The following is a 20373-nucleotide window of genomic DNA, read 5'->3' as shown; positions in this document are numbered from 1 at the left end:
TTATTTTGATATATCACAGTGAAAGATTTATCGTCCTCTTTTTTTTTTTTTTTTTTTTTTTTTTAAAAAAAAAAAAAAAAAAAAAAAAAAAAAAACTTGAGAAAGGATACTACCTCCTCCACAGAGTACTTGTTTTAATAATCAAAAGCACTCCTGCCCAGAAAATATAGATTGACATCTTACTTAAGACCTTTATTACAGGCTTTACGCCTTAGTAGATATGACTCCTTCTGTGAAAGCAAATCAAACATTTGAATGAGAGTTGTAATCCAATAGAAACTGGAGTTGTGAAGTTGGATGCCAATGAGTGTATGAACCTACTAGGTGATGAGAAGCTAGGCCCTCCCTCCTTCACTCACTCCTCCTGTGGGTCTGCTGTGTGGGTCTGTTTGTACTGAGAGTTCTTTGTGCTGTAGTTCCCTTGGACCTGTTTTCTTTCTATCGCTTGTCAGGTGCAATCACGTGTAAATCAGGTTTCAAAACCAAGAATGCTTGCCTGAGGGAGATGTGAGGATGCAGCTCATCACCCGGTTCTCTGCGTGGTCGTCTTGTTCAGATTCCTTGGAGAGTGGAGCCCCCTTGTACTGTTGGGTCTTTTGACCCTTATCCCAGCTGGGAAGCCTTTGTTATTCTGCTAGATTGATTTTTGCTTGACTTCAGGAATCCTTTCACATCAGTTTATTTCCAGATTATCTTTGCTCTGCAGTGTCTGAGTGAAATGTGAAGATCTCTTGTCTAAAATACTATCTGCTTTTTGTTTTTGGCCTAAGAACCCAAGTATCTTTCAATAATGTAAATATTTTTCTGTTTTACTCTTGTTATTATTAAAGGATATTTTCCTCCTGTTTTGAGAACATGCATTTTTCTCCCCTTTTTGGTGGTGGTAGAGACTAAACAGATCCCATATCTCTATGACTCGCTCTGCTGGCTCCCGGTGCAGGGTGACTGGGTTTGGTGGCCTTTGTAGAACTCTGGGACAAACATAGCTACTATTATCATTAAGAGAACACCCGAATAATACAGCCTTCTCTGGTTTTGCTTATTTATTACTTTTCTTCTCAAGGCAGGGGAAGGGTTCCTTAAATCCTAGATCCCTCGAAAGCTGATTCAGATTTACTGATAAAAGACTGAAGTCTTAAAAAGATCAAACGATTCTGTCTTTTGAATGTAAGCATTTAAGATGAGAGCTTCAATCAGTTCATGTTCGAAACTGGAACTCAGGAAGGAGTGAGAGTGTGGATTAAGGGGGCACTTCCCAGCAGTTCTGAGGTGGTGATGATGCCTGGCCCGTCTGAACCATCTCTGGCAGCTGCAGGGGTGTCCCAGCACAGCAGTCTCTGCAGCCCCTTCTGATCCCCCCTTCTTCTTGGTGAGGTGTTACTTCTCCGGAGTGCATCCCCTTGACCTTTCTTACCCCATGCTTACTGCTCCCCCCTGCTAGTCTCCCTGTTAGTCTCTGTGCTTTGGCCTTGGTGCTTTTGTGGTGTTCTACACAAACCTGTTTTAGAACAGCTCTCTTTACTCAGTGTTGTACGTTTCTTAAAGACCTGTACTTCCTACTGCCACATTTCTTTGGTAATACGACAACCACCATACTTCCTAGGACTTGAGGTCAGTGTTCATTATGTTCAGCTCTGCCACCTTTTCTGTGATGGTGAGCAAGTCTCCTGACACCTGCATCTCAGTCTCTCCGCTTCAGTATAGTATTTATGAAGAATATTTATGAAGGGTGAATACATTTAACGTGTGCCTAAAAGATTTGACGAGTATTTATCTCTGGAAGTAGAGAACTAAGTTGTATTAAGAAACAAAGTACGAGTAGAGCTTAGAGAAGACAAAGTGCAGGGCACAGACAAGATTCATCTGTTTTTAACAGGAATACCTGAAGACACTTAGGTAATATAGGGGAAATTTTGTAATGTTTCCTTTTGTGAAGCAGCTCAAAGTGGAGCAGTCAAGATCGCTGGAATCCATAGGTCATTCAGAGACCTAGAGACCTGAGAAGTTGGTGTTCCATAGGAGAAACTGTGCTGTCTCCAGCCCACAGGGAAGAACAAGGTCAGGAGTTTCAACTTTAGGAGAGGAGCCAGAAGTTAGCCATGTCACTTGCAGCCACCTCCCCTTATCTTATAGAGTCACCTGACTACATCTAGCACCAAGGGAAGGCTGTGCTTCCTGAGCCTGTCCTACCTTGAGTTTCTTGGTAGTCACAGTTACTGTAGGTTCTACCTCAGGTCTCTTTTGGGCATCCTTCGGTCAGTGTGAGGAATTTATCAACTCTGTTTATGGTTTTGACTGCTCCATTTTCATTTCTTCCTTCACTGTAGCTTACCATTAACATACCAAGGGAGTGAGTTAAGGAAGATGCTCTGTTTATAGTTTATAGTTACATTAGTTTAAAGCTGGGTGTGGTGGCGCACGCCTTTGATCCCAGCACTTCGGAGGCAGAGGCAGGTGGATCTCTGTGAGTTCGAGGCCAGCCTGGTCTCCATAGAGAATCCAGGCTAGCTGCAGCTACAGGGAGACACTGCCTCAAAAAGACAGAAAAACAAAACAAAAACAAAAAGAAAATTATATCAGTTTATAACATTAATTCTTCTTTTGTGAAGATTTATTTTTATTTATGGTCTGTGTGTATATGTGCAGACATGTAGGGGGATCTGAGGAGGCCAAAAGAGAGGGCATTGAATCCCCTAGAGCTGAAGTTACAGGTGGTTGTGAGCCATAACGTGGGTGCTTGGCACCAAACAGCCATTCTCTGAAAAAGCAGCAAATGTAACAGCTGAGCAATCTCTCCAGTTCCTAGTGTTAATTCTTTTCCCTGACCTATTTGGAAAAAGATGGCTACATAGTGAAGTTTCACAGATTGAAGCCTATTTCCACTTGCTCTCAATTAGGAAATGTGTGTTAATGGAAAAGCAGGCATTGTGCAGTCATTTCTAACGGCTGCTTTTTCCCCAGGCCATCATTCTTCATCTTTGAAGTGTGTGTATGCCACACACTGGCCATGGCAGTTCCAGGGCACTGCTCTAGGAGTTAGTTGTGTGTGCCATGGCAGTGGGACAGTAGATCAGATGAATCTAGGGACTTCTGCATGCTCTGTCTTCCACATGGTAAGAGAGAGAGAGAGAGAGAGAGAGAGAGAGAGAGAGAGAGAGAGAGAGACTATGAGAAGTGTAATAGAAGAAAAAAGCCTGTTTAACTTCGTTTTGCTCACTTAGTTCATCTGAACATGAACCTTTCTGACTTCCTGCTTTGTTACTGAGGATGCTGTTTTGGCAGAATGAGCAGTCCTGACTTCCTTTACCTCATAGACTGCCAGTGCTCTAAGTTGCTGCGGTTCCTGTGGTTATAGAGTCCTGTTTAAATGTGAAGTCAACCCTCTGCCCATGTAGACAAAGGAGCAGGAAGATGGTTGAGAGAAATGGAAATCCTACATTGCCTGACTGGAGTTACAATTGTTTTCTATACTAGGAGTTAAAACAAAACCAAAATTTTCACATTAAAGATTTTTCCAAAGTATGTCTTCAAGCCAGTTTTTTACTCTACAGCAAATTGTATGAGTTAAAATTTTGATTAAGAGTCTGTACAAAGGGTTAGAGAGATGGCTCAACTGTTACGAGCACTGGCTACCCTTGCAGAGGACCTGGGTTCAGTTCCCAGCACCCACATGGCAGCTAACAACCATCCATAATGCCAGTTCCAGGGGATCCGGGGCCCTCTTCTGGCTTCCGTGGGCACTACAAGCATGGGGTGCACTTAACACGTAAATGCATGTAGGCAGAACACTCATACACATAAAAAATATTTTAAAGAGTCTATATAAAAAAATTAAATGTATCTATGATGATAGTATCTCTGGTAGAAACAGAAAATTTGGGAGTAGAAAAAAAAAACTAAATTATTTAAAAAGAAAGTGCCTAGCAACAGGTATAGAGTTGGTTTTTTGTTTTGTTTTGTTTTTTGTTTTTGTATAAGAGCTTCTTCAACATGTTTTATGTTTAAAATGGATGAATACATCACCATGCCTCTGGAATAATCTAGTTCTCCTGTGTAACAGAGATAGTCCATGCATAACACTTTAGATACACTGCATTCTGAGTGTATATTTAACCTTCTTATCCTATGGGTTGATTTTTGTATATGGGTCCTGTTTTGATTCTAAATTGAAAATTACTGTGCCACAGAAATTAAAGGAACCTTTTGAGCAAAATATATAATATACATTTAAAAAGGTTTAATTCTGGGGTTTGGAGAGATGGCTCAGTGGTTAAGAGCACTGATTACTCTTGACTTAGTTTGGTTCACAGTACTCATATGGCAGCTAACAAATGTTCGTAGCTCCAGTTTCAGGGGTTCTGACACCCTCTTCTGACCACTGCAGGCATTGCACACACATGGTGCACTTACATATGTGCAGGTAAAACATTCATACCCATTGAATGTTTTTTAAATGTTTAATTCTGATTTAAAGAAGTAGATTCACTCCAAAGAGAAAAATATAGATAAAAATTAAATCTTATCATTCTAGTAGCCACACTTAATATTGTGGTTTGCTTACTTTGTTTTTTTTCTATGTATACTAACATTTTAATATGAAAGATGATACCATGTACATTTTTCTATTTGATTTCCATAATACTCTTTTATTGCTGTTAAGAATTTACAGTAAATATTTCATCATGTAGAATTATACAAATTAATCCATTATCATCAAACAATTCTGTCATTTGTTGATTTTTGCCATTACAAATAATAATTAACATCTTTGTGCATAACACTCTGCTTTCATTTCAAAATTATGTCCCTGGAATGGATCATTCAAGTTAGAATTATTAGGTCAAAGTACATGAGCACTTTTAGAAGGATGTTGTTGTGTGCTGCTAAATTATTTTCCAGAGAAATTATACTAATTAGCATTTTCACCAGTGGCTTATTAGAATATTATGGCATTTGAACAGTTTGATAATTTGATTGGCAAAAAATGCATTAAAAAATTCCCAAGACTGAACATTCTGAAAACATGTCCACTGGTTATTCTGTTGTCCCTGTGAAGTTTTCTTGACCTGTTTTTCTATTGTGTCTATGGGAATGTCTGTCTTTTATTTGTATTAGAAAAGAGTTAGGTATTAAAGATACTGTGTCTTTCATATCATTGCCGATATTTTCTCTAGTTTTGATGAACGTAGTTTTATAATTTTGATATGTAGATTTTATTTAAAAAATTTTTTAAAATTTATTTTTATTTTATGTGTAAGAGTGTTTTGCCTACATGTATGTAAGTGCACCCATATTATGCAGTGCCCACAGAGGACAAAAGAGGAGTGTCTGATCCCCTGGAACTGGAGTTAAGGATGGTTGTTAGCCGCCATGTGGGTGCTGGGAACCAAACCCAGGTCCTCTGGAAGAACAGGTAGTACTCCTAAGCATTGCGCCATCTCTCCAGCCCTGATATTATAGAAATTTTAGTTGTTCACATGTTGAAGTGCACCAGCCCTTGCTATTATGTTGAGGGCATTATTCCTGATTCACGGATGAGATAATCAAGTTTGTTTTCTTTAAATTTTATGACTGTTTTCACATTAATCTTTTGGGTGTTCTACAAGTGTATTGTAGTGGAGTATGAAATCCAGTTCCAAATAATTATTTTCACAGTGGCTTCAGTTCCCTGCACACTTGATGGAGTATCAGCTTCTCACTCACTGCGTGCTGGGCTTTTCTTCATGACTTTCTTTCTCATTCGAGGGTCTGTTTTTGAAGACTCTCTTCTCTTTCACTGGTAGCTTTCACCCCTACTGCATTGTCTTAGTTGTGACAGCAGTAGTTTTGTGTCTTCACTCAGGACACTTAATACCTCATATCTATTTCAATTTTATTGATTAGGCCAGAACTTTTATAACTGTATTGAGTAAAGTAATAACAAATATCCTCGTTTTGTTTCAGACTTTTAATACTTTTAATACTCACAATACTTTTACTGCCAGGCGTGGTGGTGCACGCTTTAATCCCAGCGCTCGGGAGGCAGAGGCGGGGAGAATCTGTGAGATTGAGGCAAGCCTGGGGTGGTCTACATAGCAAGTTCTAGGCCAGTTGGGGCTACATAGTGAGACCCTGTCTCAAAAAAAAAAAAAACACAAAAAAACCAAAAAGTGCTTTTACTGTCTTACCTTTAAATAATTGTGAAGGAAGTATTCTTTTAGGCCCTTAAAAACAATCTGGCATGGTACTGTATCAAATGCCTTTTTGGTGTCTGTAATGTCTGAATTTGGAAGTTGTTTATAAGATGAACTTTTTATGGGTGAATCACACTTCGTTAGTAACTTACATTGTAAATTCCAAAGTGTTTCCCTAGAGAAAATGCATCATCCTCAAGTAAAAATGATTTTTGGTGCCAAAATATTTTTTTTTCCTCAAAAGGCAATAGAACATATTTTTAATTACCAGTTAAAGAAACACACATGTACACACATACACACACACAAATACACAAGCACACACAGACTCCATGCAAACACACGTACACAAATACAGAAACACACAAACACATGTGCACATACAAACACACAAACACTGCATACATTTTTTCAAGCAGAAATATGGAGAATGTCTTCTAGCCCTGGCTTTGTTCCAGGAAACTCTTTAAGAAGGTATTAAACAACCGTCGAATTCTAGAACTCTTGAGGACAGACTTGAACCAGGATTTAGGATTCTTCTACTGATTGGCTGTGTGACTCCGATGACCCCTTTTCTTGACACTCTAGAAAAAGTATGCAAGTGCTGTCCAGTAGACCCTCCCCTGCAACCGTCTTGTGTGGGAGCCACTGGGCTCATGGGCCGCTGGCCCTTCCTATGTGGTTAGTGTGACAAACTGAATTTTGGTTAATTTTAGATTGAAACTAGTAGCTACCATATTGAACAATTTAGGTCTGAATAGTGAATTCTAACGTCATTTATAATTCGTGAACTGTGTCTCTGATTGTGGTCACAAATTTCCTAAGAATCTTCCTATCCTTCATGAATTTGCAAATGAAGGATTTGGGGGGAAAACCTACGACATGATACATGCTAATTCTTGAATAGTTGATAGCAACCTCCCTCTTTTCAAATTCTGTACATGCTGTGAACCGATTCCTAGTTGCCCTTTAAGTATAATACTCTGTTTATGGTAATTGACAAGTGAGTGTGTTTACATATTTTCACAGCGACTAGGAAGCCCTTTTCCTTCCTTTTGAAGCCTCAGGTTGATGATTGAAAACACATTCCCTAACTTCTGGGCAACATGCCTCTGTAGCTTTGAAGAAGTTGGTTGGGCAAATGCCACTTAGTACAGAGCTGCTCGGAGTACTTTTGTGTAATTGACCTTCTGTACCTGATGCTCTGCAGTTACCTGCAGCTTTAAAGAGTGCTTCCATTTTTTGAGCCTGATTGTGTATATTTTGTCTTTTTTTGGAACTGAGGACTGAACCCAGGGCCTTGTGTTTGCTACTGAGCTAAATCCCCAACCCTGATTGTGTATTTTTATTTCAAATATTTGCTAATCTTGTGGTTCAGCTACTATAGGAGAAGTCGAAAGGGAGCAACCCAGTAGTACTGACATGGATCATGGGATACTGTGAAGGACATTACCCTTTGAGGCTCATTAAAACATTTATATTTAGCATAAAGTCATTTTGTCTCTGAAAATTCTGCCATGAATAATAGAACAAAGCAAAAATATTTTTTAACAAGTTGTCTTACAAATTTATTATCTCTAATAGTAATTAAATATCTGTTCATTAAGTAATTTGGGCATTGTCTGGTGGTATTCAGATTTTGCTTGCTTCGGCTTATCTCTGTTTCTAGGAGCTTCTAAAAATTATCAGTGCACACACTAAAGTTTAAACACTGGCATGGTTCGTTTAGAAGCAGGAAGAGACATGCCAGGAGAGTTCTAAACAAGAGAGATGGGAGCAGTTGGGAATGAGTGTGGTACAGAGGACAGTTCAAAATTGGTTTGTATTTCTGGCTTTATAACTCTCAAGCTTTGGGCCAATAACAAATTTCTTGGTACCATCAAGCTTTTGGTTTTAAAATATCCCACGTCTTAATGCACGTTTGATGGTGTGGCCAATGCCAATTAAAGATACTTCTCTCTTTTAAAAAATATTTTATTTTTTTATTTTATTTTATGTGTATGAGAGTATTGTCTGCATGTAAGTGCACCTGTGTTGTGAAATGCCTGCGGAGGTCAGAAGAGACTGTCGGATCCCCTGGGACTGAAGTTACAGACAGTTGTTAGCTGCTATGTAGGTGCTGGGAATTAAACCCGGGTCCTCTGCAAGAGCAGTCACTGCTCTTAACCACTGAGCCATCTCTCCAGCCCCTAAAATAATTTTTAAAAAATATTTTATTTATTATTTTTATTTTATGTGTATGCATGTATTGCCTGCATGTAGGTAAATGCACCTGTGTTGTGCAATGCCCATGGAGGACAGAAGAGGCTGTTGGATCCCCTGGGACTGGAGTTACGGACAGTTGTTAGCTGACATGTGGGTGTTGGTATTTGAACCCGGGTCTTCTGCAAGAACAGCCAGTGTTCTTAACCGCTGAGCCATCTTTCCAGCCCCAGCCCCAAATCTTTAGGCACTAAAGAAGGTATGTAGTTAACTTACCTTTGAAATGAAGTTTCAGTTAATGATTGCAATATGCTGCTGTGTAGCACATCATGCCCTGGAAGACAGTCATCTCTTTCTGGTCTCTGGGTCACTTGAGGCTCTACTTGAGGCTGTGTTGATTGGCATTGTTCCACACTATGTCCATGAGATTTGGAACTCCTCCAGGTGTCTCTTTCTCTGTGGCTTGGGAGGCCAGCTGAACTCATTCCTGTCGCTGAAACAGGTGACCAAGACCATTTGACCCACCAAGCACATTTCCAGCCTTTGCCTCATGTTTACTCATCCCATCAGTTAACTAGAGCAGGCCCTTCCATTGCTGACCCAAAGTCGCCTGTGAAGGAATGAGCCAGAACTCTTAAAGGTAGCAGACGCAGGCAAGGGAGTGGAGCCGGAACTCAAGAGTTAGCAGACACAAGACGGTGTTCAGGGACGAATGAGGAATTGGGACCAGTGCTTTAGTCTTCCACTTACAGTTTATGTACTGAACTATCTTAATTTTGGTGTTGAGACCAAAATAGACAAATGTCAAAATGAGGAAAAAGGAATACATGGGATTTAATCTGTCTTTTAAAAATATAGAAAAAAGTGTGAAGTCGAAAATGGCATAAATTCAGGAACAAGATAGAATAATAAACCTTCACTTGATTATTCTCAAACTGGAAATAATATATCAAATCCATTTCTTGCTACATCATTTTTTTTTCCTTTTGTGTGGTATTTCTGTTCTTTTACAAATAATTTACTACAGGGCAATGCTTAAAAATAATTTTCACTGATAGGGTGAAAAACAGATTTTTTGACATAAAGCATGAATATTAAATTTCTTTGGTGCTGTTTTGGAATGTTGGAGCCAAAGGCAAACTGAAAGAAGTAGTCTGAAAGAAATAGTCTTTTAACAGTGATATAAATGGCTTTGCCTTTCCTGGCTCTTTGCCTGCCTTGAGGTGTTCAGTGAAAAATGTTTGCTCAAAAATCAAAGATTCAGTACACTTTAGGAACAAGATAGAATAATAAACCTTCACTTGATTATTCTCAAACTGGAAATAATATATCAAATCCATTTCTTGCTACATCATTTTTTTTTCCTTTTGTGTGGTATTTCTGTTCTTTTACAAATAATTTACTACAGGGCAATGCTTAAAAATAATTTTCACTGATAGGGTGAAAAACAGATTTTTTGACATAAAGCATGAATATTAAATTTCTTTGGTGCTGTTTTGGAATGTTGGAGCCAAAGGCAAACTGAAAGAAGTAGTCTGAAAGAAATAGTCTTTTAACAGTGATATAAATGGCTTTGCCTTTCCTGGCTCTTTGCCTGCCTTGAGGTGTTCAGTGAAAAATGTTTGCTCAAAAATCAAAGATTCAGTACACTTTAAAAAAAAAAGTATCTTGTACAATTCTGTGACGGTAGTGATATGAAGTGAAAAAAGAGGAAAACATAAAAAGCAAAATAGTGAAATATTATATAACACCTTTTAATAAGTAGGTGCTTTGTTTCTTAGGTGTGCTGGATTTCCTTTGTACTGTCTTTTTCGAGTGGCCTGTTTGCAGGAGGAAATAGGGAAGTTTGACCTCCAAGAATCAGTAAGAATGCAATGAAAACAAGATAGAGCAGAGTGCTGGCCCAGGGTCCTCGGGTCCTGGTGCGGCACTAGTGAGGCTGAGGTCAGGCGTCCGGGCCTCTTCTGGGCTCTCAGGTTTGTCTTCTGTTCCCAGCACCATGCTGGGACCAGGATCCACATGGAAGAAATGTTCTGTTCTGCTTCTTCCTGGGAAAGGAAACAGAGGCTCGGAAAAGCTAAGAGACTTACCGAGAGACGAGGCCACTGTGGGATTTAGGTAGAGCCAGGATCCAGGCCTCTGCCCTGCATACCAGGCCTCTTGGCTTAGGAGACTGATGAGAGTGTGTAAAGTATGCCAACCTTAAGGGTGAGTGAAAACCTACTGAACACACATCCAGGACTGTACTCCCTGGTAGGGGGGCTTTTTAAGGATGGTCATGGGAGTATTTTAGCATCGAGAAGCTAGAAAACTTGAAGACTGAAAAAAGCTACGTGCAGTCTGTCTTACCTCAATTGGCATGTAAACTTGGATGCTACTTGTCAACCATAGAGGCAATATGAATCTAAATAATGACCTGGCCCCCCTCTTAGACAGGATGCACAGGATGGCAGAGTTTTAGTTGGAGGAAACATATTCTGTGTCCATACTGATTGAAAATGTTTGAGAATAGCTTTTTGAAATCAAACCTGTAATTTGTAGTGGAGGAAACTGTTAGTGACAGGTTAGTTCACAGCTCTATCTAGGAAAAGAGCTGCGCCTAGAGCTCCTATCCCATGGGCCTTAGGCTACCACATTGTTCCCACACTCATGGGGTGGCTGTTCTACTGAACCTTCCTCTGTTTAAGGGTACTGTGTAGAAGTGCAGGAGAGGATATGTAGAGAGAGAAGGAGCTGCTCCAAAAGCAACCGCCTTCCAAATGGCAGAAGGACACTGGAGCATCAGCCTGGGTTGTCACACAGGCCTGGTATAGAAGACTTTCACTGTCTGTGATGGAAATGATGTAGGGGGTGGGGCATAGCAGTAACTATGCCTAAAGACACCAAAGCATGACAACCTTCTTCACCTGGCTAAGTCCTCAGGACAGATACCTTTGTGTGTCTTAGCCTCTGTATTAGTACTTTTCTGTTGCTATGATAGAAGCACCATGACCAAGGGAATTTTTAAAGGGAAGAGTTTATTTAGTTTACGGTTCTGAAGGGGAAAAGTCCATCATGGTGAGGCGGCATGGTGGCACAGGTGGCTGGAGTAGGAGAGAAGCTAAGCTCTCACATCTTCAAGCAGGTACAGGAAGCAGAGAGCAACTGGAGTAAGAACTCTCTAAGTCAGCCCCCAGTGACGTGCTTCCTCTAGCATGGTCACACCTTCTAAGATCTACCAAAACAGCACCACCAACTGGGGATTATCCTTTGCAACTTCCAAATGCTTTTACTACTTTTAACACAGAGATACAGTTTTGAAAAGATACTGTTTGCCCTGCATATGTGGAGTTAAGTTTTTGCCACACAAGAACTAAATAAATGGATGTTTAAAAACATTTGAATTTTTTAAAAATGTGAAGCTTGAAAAGCACCTTGTGGGCTCAAATTGGAACACTCATTCAGCTGAAATAGATGTGTCAGCAGCATTGGACGTTTTCTTTACACAGACTTGCTGGCTGAATGGCTTGCCAGGCCAGGGAACAGTCTGACCTTTTTGTGAAGCAGTACCATTTTGCCTCTGTAAGCAGAATTTTGCCTTTCTGCTCTGGCGTACCATACCAAAGAGGGCCCTCTTGCCTGACTGGCTAGAGGTTTTCAGTACCCACTGTGTCTCTGGTGCACAGTGCCAGGTGCCTCACTTTCCTGGGATTTACATTCGCTAGGGGGCAAATTGCAGAGGAAGGGAGGGAAGAGGGGAAAGTAGGTAGTAGCTGTTAGGAGAAGGAGGCAGTGCTAGACTTGAAGTTCACCGGGCACCAGCACAGGCTGTGAAGCCGAGGAGTAAACTGCTGGCGAGGTTGGGGCTTGTTCCAGTGATCTGTTGCTGCATAACCAACTATTCTAAAGCACAGTGCCATAGCACCACCTGAGACTGCTCAGGGCCCCAAGGGCCCCAGGCAGAAGCTATAAAGCTTTTCCACACCTGGCTTGGGAAGTTCCCAGTCAGATTCACCTCCTCATCCTGTTGAGTAAGCAAGTCACAAATTGGGACCATCAGCCCACATTTGGGGAAGAGGGAATTAGACTTCTCAGTGCTGAAGTGATGAGAGATTTGTGATCCTTGGTAACCTCCTAGATGGTGTTCCTCAATAGGAGAGTCTCCTCCAAGAGACTTTCAGAAAGAAAGAGGGATGCTATGACAAAATGCACTTTTATATTTGAGAGAAAGGTCAAATGATTGCAGGCAGAAGGACTTGGTGAGTTCTGGTATGGGAAGATGGGTGCAGGATACTTTCCCAGGAATTTGCTGTGAGAGAGGATGGGAGTGAAAGCAAAGGCTCAGGGAGGCCTAGGGTTAAGACATTGGCTTGTTTGGCTTTGCCTGTTGCGGAGATGGTGAGATCACTGTTGGCCTCTTCTGTTCCAGATCATGGTTGTTTCTTTGCAGGTTTATGACTGGTTACCCTGGTTAAACACCCTTGAATTTTATCTTGCCTTTGTGATAAGACTTCCTGCTGGTCTTGGTCCTTCGGCCAGTGCCTAAGAAGGGTGTTTTCCTATAGTGGTTATCTTTTTCTGGGCACCGCCTCAGCTTTCCTGATGTCTTCACTCTGTACCCTCTCTCAAACAGTAATCCCATTCATTCTCTTGATTTTAGCTGATGCTCCCCACCAAAGCCCCCAGACCTCTGGCCTGCCCAGTTGCCCTCTGCATGTCTCTGTAATTCCAGTGCTTTTTTTCCCTCTCATTTAAAAAGTTATTTATTTTTATTGAAATTTTGTAGTTTTCTTACAGTGTAGTTTGATGGTATTTAGATCCCCGCGCCTCTCTGGACCTTCCCTACTGTCCTGCACCCAATTTAATGAACTTTCTTTATATATAAAACATGACCGATAGAGTCTGATTTGTGTCCCCAAATGTCCTTCAGTGTGGGTCCATCCACTGGGCCCACCAAGAGTCCCATCTCTATAAGACATTGTGTTTACCTTCCCAATAGCCATCAGTTACAAAACTTCCTCAGGTTAGTTTGGGATTTCTTACCCACTTCCCATGACTATGCTGGGAGTTTGTCTGGTTTGATCTTCCATGGGACTTGTGCATGCTGTCACCATTGCTGTGAGTTCATGTGAGTAACTGACCAGCCGTCTGGAAGACTCTTGTTTTCTTTGGTCATCTACTACCTCTGACTCTTCAATCTTTCTGCCTCCTCTTCTGCAACAATCATCTTCTGTAAGACTCGATGTGAGCCTTGGGAAGCAGAGGTTTGAAATAATGGTCCTAATAAGGGATAAGTACTCTGTGGCCTGTTCTCTGCACATTGACTAGTTGTGGGTTTCTGTCTTATTCACCATCTGTGGCATAAGGAAACCTTGCTGGTGAGAGTTGAGAGTTGTATTCATCCAGTGTGTAGAGGTCTCATTGAAGATGTGTCACTTAGGTTAAGTATCTCACAGACACTTAATTGTTTGAGTCTGACCAGTTCTGGATCTGTAATAGTCTCTATCTTGGCTAGTTCGACACTCTCCAGCAGCCTCAGCAGGACGGGGCCAAGGCCCAAGGAAGGCCAATGGGCACAGCATGCCCAGTGCTTACTTTTAATAGATTCATCACCCTGACCAGGCAGGAAGCGCTATGATTTTTCCTTTCTCTGCTTATATTGTTGAATATTTTTGGGTTCTCCACCTGCATAAGGACCATCTTTGGAGCTTTGCATATGGGCAGACCTGGAATCCATCCCCACACTGCATTAGAGTCTTTGGGATGTAGCTTTCTCTATTTTTATAATACTTCCTAGGTGATTCTGATCTTCACATCATTTCAAAAACAACATTAAACCTTTTTCTATAGTATTCCAACCCATTTCCACCATCGTTGCTTTGTCTTAGGCCTATGGAGTTTCCTTTGACTTCCCTAACAAATTAACACCCACTTGGTGGCTTAAAACAATAGGTATTTATACTTTCACAGTCCTGGAAGCCATGCCAGATGGTTGAAATCGAGGTGTGGGCAAGGCCCTCCTCCCTCTGTTGCTCCAGGTGTTTCTTGGAGTATGCTTGCATAACTCCCAGCTCTGCCTCCATCTTCACATGGTCTCTCCCTCTCTGTCCCTGAGTGCCTCTTACAAGGTGCTGTTAGAGTTAGGTCCCACCAGTAATTGAAGACAATGTCATCTTGAGAGCCTTTGCTTAACCATGTCTGCAAAGAGCCTTTTTCTGGTAGATTTACAGGTTCCAGGATAGGCTCATATCTTTTGGGAGGGCAATCATTCCATACATTTCCCCTTCCACCCCTCCACCCCCCCCGCCACCATGATGATTCCCTCCACTGATCTCCACTGAGTACTCCACTGAGTACTCATTCTGTGACTTTGCCACCCTAGTTGATTACTTATTATATCCAGTCACTAGCTGTGCAAATCCTTTCAGGCTCCTATTCTCCTTAGGGTGAGAAACCAAAGTCCTTGCCCCAGATACCCAGTGCTGTGATCTCACCTTGTCTCCTTTCCTCTCCATCCCAGGGCTTCCTTTCTCCTGGGACTTAGCTCTTACAGCTCGGAACTTTCTCAGTCCCCCTTGCTTGGTGAGTGCTCCACATTCAGCCTTCTGGCTTAGATTCAAGACTGTTCGAGAGGTGTCTACCCCTGTGCTGTGTGCTGCAGTACCCATTATCCAGTGCGTTTTATCAGTGTCTTTCACTCCTTCCAAATAGAAGGCTCTGAAGCAGGGAAGCTGATATTCATTGGCACTCTGAACCAGGCTCTATGGATAGTGAATGAATGACCTGGTAGCTTAATCTAATTAGAAATTTGTTTGATCTTGACATTGGTTTTTCTACCACCGGTTTAGTTATTTCCAATAGGATTTTTTGCCCACCATCATTTAGATACATTAAGTAGGCAATCTCTAAGCACAATGGCTTTTCATTGGCTTAACCTACAATATCTATACATCTATGTACAGATATCATTTAAACTGCTTCTGCATGTGTTAAGGTTGACATTTCTGACTTTTTGTGTTGGATAGAACTTTGAGGCTTTAAGAGTTTCATGAATAAGGATAAGAGTGCACATGAGCCAGTGAAAGCTCTGCCGGATCCTCTACCCCCAGTTTTTGCTTCTTGTCTCTTTGCTTCATTCTTTCCTTTCTCTACTTCAGTGGAATACAGATTGTCATGTCCCCACAGCTCGTGTGTTTATGTTTTATAACTCTAGCTACCCACAGAAAACAGTTGTCTCTGTTTGATATTTCCTAGGATGAGGATGTTGGCCAGCTTGACCAGATGTGCAGCTCTGGCACAAGATAGAGGGTTAGTGGAGAAGATGTGGCAGGACTGTTTTATCCAAATGTGTGGTGCTGAGTTGCCTCTGGGAGTGCAGATGTGAGCAAGCAGCCACAGAGAGCTGTGTCACTCTTTCCCAGGGGTCCCCCTGACTGGAATCGAATGGGTGACAGAAAAGCAAGGGAACTAGAAACCTTGCCAGATCTTGTAGTAATTTTCTCTAGTCCACAATAGTGAAAACGCTCCTCCAAATGTTTACTATCTTGGCTTTAATTGGTTGACATATGTTTTCCTTAATATAGAATGCTTGTCTTGAGTTAAGTGGTGTGGAAATATCTTAAAGTGGGTTTCCAATGATTGTTTATTCATGAGTACTAGATAGTAGTGATCGCAGAGTTTTTCAAGAAAATTAATGTACACTTTTCTGATCTTGCCAGAGGGAAACAGAGAGGACTAAAACTTGAAACAAGTTTATTCCTTTAGTCTAGAGGTATCTTTATGTAGCTGGCATTCCTTTGTGACAGAGAAGACTAAAACTTGAAACATGTTATTCCTTTAGTCTAGAGATGTCTTTATGTAGCTGGCATTCCTTTGTGACGTCCTGGAAACAGATTACAAGTGAGACTAACTTGCGGTGGTGATGTGAAACCATTGTCTGGCTGTAGCTACTGACTCAGCTCTTAGAACACATACACCAAGATCCCTTTGTTCTGACTGCTTCAGCACCCAGGGCCTCACTCCTCCCTATCTGGTGCTTCTTTTCTGGTGAGAGCTTGAGTAGTAGAGAAAAAAAGCCCAGGAGGCTGCTGGACAAGACATTCAGAACAGGAGCAGGCCATCAGACCTGCTCTCTGGTGTTTTTAGAGAATCTGGGAGTGGCCAGCCATATTTGCCCCAGTACATTTTATATCATTTTTCCCCCTTTCACTTCTCTTCAAAATAGGTTCTGCCACGGTGCCAGCAGAGAATCTGTTAGGTCTGTGTGGCAACAGGGGACAGTGGTCAAAACATTGTGAGATTGGTGAATCGGGGGTTAGAGCATGCAGTTGAAAATCAACCCACCAACTGCAATCTTGCATTTCTTCTAAAGGTTGGCATTAGCTAAATATAAGAGATCTACCTCAGGGCTTGTTCCTTGGCTAGTTTTAAAGTTTTTGACAGTGGGTCAAAACTCGGGTGCGAGCTGGTTCTTTTGTTTTGGTTGGTTGGTTAACCGAATAGGGTTCAAACAAATGAGGATGCATGTAAGATTTAAAACTTAAGAAAACAACTAAATTTGGTCTTCTTACAGATAAAGATCTTACAGAAAGTATTACCATGATTTGAGAGTGAGAGATGGTGAGATGGTGTTTGATTAGTATGCTTTTTTCTAACTGATTGATTTAAAATTATTTCTCCAGTGTTCCTCTGGGGTCTTTCGAATGGCGCTGGCTGAATGGCACACGACCACTGCAGAATGCGCATTTGCTTATTTATATTCTCATCTCTTTTGGAAAAGATTTGACGAGTCTGTCTTTATAGAATAGGAAACCTATAATTACTTGTACATCACTCTTAAATTAAGTCTCTGGAAGTGATTGAATTCTATTACAGCTGGTCTGCTTTGCAGCCTTCTCCTTTTGTGGGGTGTTTAGTGAGAGCTCCTTATGCTGCCTATCTTCTCTCTTGTTCTAACTTCTGCACTTAACACGATCTGCAAACTAATGAACACTTTCGTCTCTGCTTTTAGGTACAATGGTGCTTTGCCTAATGGAGACAGGGGCCGGAGGAAAAGCAGATTTGCCCTCCATAAGCGGACCAAGGCCAACGGCGTCAAACCCAGCACAATCCACGTGGTCTCCACACCCCAGGCATCCAAGGTAGGTGACTGTGACTGAGTAAGGAGTGCCTTGGCAAAATGCCTTGTTACCCGCTGTTTCTTCTGGTCTCATGTCCATGTAGGACAGCGCTCCCCAGATACCCAGGGCTGGATCGTGGTTGTGAAGGGCTGTGCTGTGCAGTGTAAGATGTTTGGCAGCACCCTTGGCCTTGCTTGACCCACCAGGTGCCCATGTACTCCTCCCCACCCCTCACAGTTGTTAAGGTCCAAGCATGTCTAGAGATGTGGAATGACTGTGGGGAGGGCTGGGGAGGTGCTGTCTGAATCAGAAGCACTGCTTTAGGAAACAAGGCAGCTAGCATTCATCAGGTTGTGTTTGAAAAATAGAAGATGTTCCAGGCGTGGTGGTGCACACCTTTAGTCCCAGCACTGGTGAGGCAGAGGTGGGTGGATCTCTTGTGAGTTCAAGGCTAGCCTGGTCTACAAAGTGAGCCCCAGGCCTGCTAGGGCTAAAAATGAAAAAAATAAAAAAAATAAAAAAGAAAAGAAAAATAGATGCTTTTTATCTGAAAGAGTTTTTGGGTTCTGTCTTGGCATAACACTCACAAAGATTTGTTATTTTCCTCCTATTATAATTGATTATATAGTGTTTTCACACAATCGACATGTACATGGAATTGAGTTTGAATAATTAATAAGATGTGACATATACAGTTCTAAGTTACACAGGATATCCATTTCTTCCCATAAGTTTGAAGTAAATGTTAATTTTTTAATAAAAGGATAATTTCATGTGTTTTCTGGCATATAAGCAAGAGAAAAAGTTTCCATTCTGGTTGATAAGTTTTACGTGTTATACTTAAGGCAATTTTTCTTTTAATAAAATCAGATCTTTCATATATAATACAGTTGCCTTGTCTACAAAATAATATTGACCTGCAGCATTTCTTACGGTGTTTATATTAGTGTATGTCATTATGGATTTGGACCGCTGGAAAAGTCAAGTCTTGATTCTGTTTTTACTTAACAATAGTCTTAAGAGAGCAGTGGTGGCCCCTTGGAACCAGGTGTGGCATTTATGCACAGCAGTAACAGTGATCAGCTTTGGGAAGACTTTGGATTTAAAAAGCCCAGAAACAGTGCCATGGAAAGACTCTTCTAGAATGTACCAACTGAGATTATCTCATTCTAATGAGGAATGAACAGAAAGAAAATACTAAGTACCAAAACGGAAAGATTAATGTCTAATAGGCATGTTTTGACTAAAGAAAGAAACTAAATTTGGGGGCAGTAATGGCATTTTATAAAGAAATCCAGCTTTACAAAGATCTGAAGAAAGGAAGAAATAAAATAGCAACAAAATCTTCAGAGGCCAAGGAAATAAGAGACATTTTATAGTCTATATTAGTAATTTTTCTCCTTACGACAAAATGTTTGCCAAATCAACTTGAGGGAGAAAGACTTATTCTGGCTCCCAGTTCTAGAGGACATCAGTGAGGTATGGAGGACAAAGTTACTCTGTCCTTGGTGGCTAGACCTTGCAGCCTCTTGATGGATCAGGAAGCAGAGAATGGGATTGGAGATGGGCTGAGCCATAACCCTTAAAGGCCTGCCCCCAGTTTACCCTTCTAACCAGTTCTCCCTTCCTTTTAAAAGGTTCCCCAACCTCCCCAAACAGCACCATCTGCTGGGGATGAAACACATGAGCCTGTGTGGAGCATTTCAGATTAAAGCCATACCAGTCCACTGAAGAAGCAAACCAAGACAGATGATGAGTGCCACAAATGTTCTGATGTTATAAAATGGTCCTTCTAATGTTGTGTATTTATTGACATTTATATTTCTTTTTATCCTTTTGAATCTGTACTTTTAAATATTTCCATTTTAAATCAGAAGTTTTATAAATAGAATGGCTGACGCAAAATTTATAGAGGACTGGAGCTATAGCTCAGTGTTAGAGCGCTTGGCCAACATGTTCAAGGTCCTGAATTTGATCCCTAGCATGAAACACACACACACACACACACACACACACACACACACACACACACCCATTTTAGGCAAATTATCTTGCCTTGATTACTCAGGTTTATTCTGTGATGAAAGTTACACCCATGGGGTGCTCAATGGCTCTTTCCTATTCTTTCCCCACTTCTTATATCTCCCATTTTAGCTTTTTAGAGAAATTTCACCCCTGTCCTTAGATTTCGTTTCAGGTTATTTAATTTATGCATCTTTTGGTAGTTGTCTAAGTCTGTGTCTAAACGTGTTACCCACAGTACTAAGAATAGGACAGCTCAGGTTTTGGTCTTGATCCTCTCATTTTGTAATGTGGAAAAATGGAAAAAATATTTTCTCAGAGCCTTAGGTTGCTCCTTTGCAAGCTGAGCAGATTGGCAATAAGCAGGAGCCATTCTGGATTAGGTAATATACTTTGGTTATAAGCAGATTCTGGCTGTAGGAAAGTGGAAAGGCAGAAATGGAGAAATCATGATAGAAGAGGCTGAGTCGCCCTCAGTATCAGGGAGGAGTTGAGAAACCCAGTTTCATGAGAGAGGAAAGCCAGAGTCCTAACAGAAGTTAGTATGGATAATCCTTCAACATGAAGCAACTTGACTTCAACCCTCTACTAAAGGTTTGCATTTTCAGGAGAGGATCTGGTAGGCTGGGTCACCATGGCCAAGGAAGATGGAGAGAGTAGGCACATTTTTGTAAGCTTCTAACTCCAAGGCTCTCATGGCCTTTATTCATCACTGCCTCAAGGGCCTTGTACCTAGTCAGTACAGAGTGTTGTTTGGACAGTGAATAGGTACTGAGTCTGCATTTTCTACCATCCATGAATCTAGACCTCAGTCACAAGCTCTTTCTCCTTCTGATCCCTCTCAGATGCACAGCCCTCACCAGCTTAACCCTGCCATT

General features: G+C 41.2%; 1 protein-coding gene across 3 annotated transcripts in view; it reads left to right on the top strand.

The window, feature by feature from the left end:
- Peli2 (pellino E3 ubiquitin protein ligase family member 2) overlaps positions 1–20373 on the top strand; it is a 171746-nt gene that overhangs the window by 31415 nt on the left and 119958 nt on the right. For all 3 annotated transcript variants that reach the window (XM_029566676.1, XM_029566675.1, XM_008839530.2), the window contains exon 2: positions 17365–17494. In XM_029566676.1, the coding sequence (XP_029422536.1) occupies positions 17365–17494 (130 nt within the window). The remainder of the gene's footprint in view (positions 1–17364; positions 17495–20373) is intronic.

This window comes from Nannospalax galili, unplaced genomic scaffold (genome assembly GCF_000622305.1).
Source record: "Nannospalax galili isolate Female #2095 unplaced genomic scaffold, S.galili_v1.0 scaffold336, whole genome shotgun sequence".
Lineage (NCBI taxonomy): Eukaryota > Metazoa > Chordata > Mammalia > Rodentia > Spalacidae > Nannospalax > Nannospalax galili.
This window is presented reverse-complemented; position numbering and strand designations above follow the sequence as displayed.